Here is a 1,124-nt window from a genome sequence, read left to right as displayed (position 1 = left end):
AAAAAAACTTTGATAAGACATATTTCTCTGTATCCATATGAGTAATGGTGAAACAACTTTGAACAGTTGTTTGTTTTAAATAGGTTGCTGGGTTTTTGAAAATATTTCATACAACTTGTGACTGGATGAACCAAATGTTTTCCTTAAACCATATAATGGTTTTTTAAAAAGCCACAGTTCTTTCTCTCTAGTTTAAATGTAGGTGTATTCAAACTGAGTAGGTAGTCTAACAAATCATATAGGTCTTTTACATGATTCCCTTACTTTGTGAAAAATTTTTGATTTACATATTTAATTGAAATTATGTCTTGAATTTGAGTTTGAATTATGTAATAATTCAGTACGTAGGTATGTCCTGGTTTGTATATTTAGCCCTGATCTCTAGAAATTCAATATTATTAAGTAATATCTTTTTTATGTAATTTATTTTATTTTGAAGAGTAATAACAAAAGCAAAAAAAAAATAGCAGATTCAAAGACAGAAACTAGGTAACATACAACAATAAACATGTACCCCTTTTATTATCTTTTTCTTAACTGGAACAAACAGTACTGATTGCAGTTAATATATTATTGATAATAATAATGGTGATTAAATGCATGACAGCTTTATTCACTTTATTATTCAGTGCTAGAATCTTTTTGGAGTACATTTGTATACTGCATGAATATTGGTACATCTCACGTAATGGGTTGTGTTTTTAAAAAATTCACAAATAAGGTGTTTAATTTGTTAAATGTTTTCTTTAATGGAATGCTTACAAGTTAAAATATCTGCTTGCTTCATTTGTTGTGAGAATAACTTCATAAGATCATGTACTACGTAGCCATTGCACTCCAACATACCATACACCACCTTTGCCCTCTATTATGTGTGTGTGCTTTTGTCTTCTCCTGTACTACAGTGTTAGACTTTTAAAGTGTTGAGAGCAATAATTGTGCTGAGCACACATGGCAAGTGCTCAGTAAATGCAACAAATTGATTTAATTAGATTTTGTTATTGTCTTACAGACATCAACTAGTCAGGCAATCTTCCGTCTCCAGTCCGGCATCTGCCATCTCTTCCGAGAAACTTTAATTAACAAAGGATTTGTGGAAATCCAAACTCCTAAAATTATTTCAG

The 1,124-nt window shown here is 30.3% G+C and overlaps 1 protein-coding gene across 1 annotated transcript in view; it reads left to right on the top strand.

Annotated features, from left to right (window-relative positions):
- The window catches only part of Dars (aspartyl-tRNA synthetase), a 122,494-nt gene that overhangs the window by 89,560 nt on the left and 31,810 nt on the right, over nt 1-1,124 (top strand). Inside the window, exon 8 of the mRNA XM_023709691.1 lies at nt 1,013-1,122. Within this exon, the coding sequence (XP_023565459.1) occupies nt 1,013-1,122 (110 nt within the window). The remainder of the gene's footprint in view (nt 1-1,012; nt 1,123-1,124) is intronic.

The sequence above is a fragment of the Octodon degus genome, unplaced genomic scaffold, assembly GCF_000260255.1.
Source record: "Octodon degus isolate 3935 unplaced genomic scaffold, OctDeg1.0 scaffold00014, whole genome shotgun sequence".
Classification (NCBI taxonomy): Eukaryota; Metazoa; Chordata; class Mammalia; order Rodentia; family Octodontidae; genus Octodon; species Octodon degus.
The sequence above is the reverse complement of the archived record's forward strand: the minus strand, read 5'-3'. Positions and strand labels throughout refer to the sequence as shown.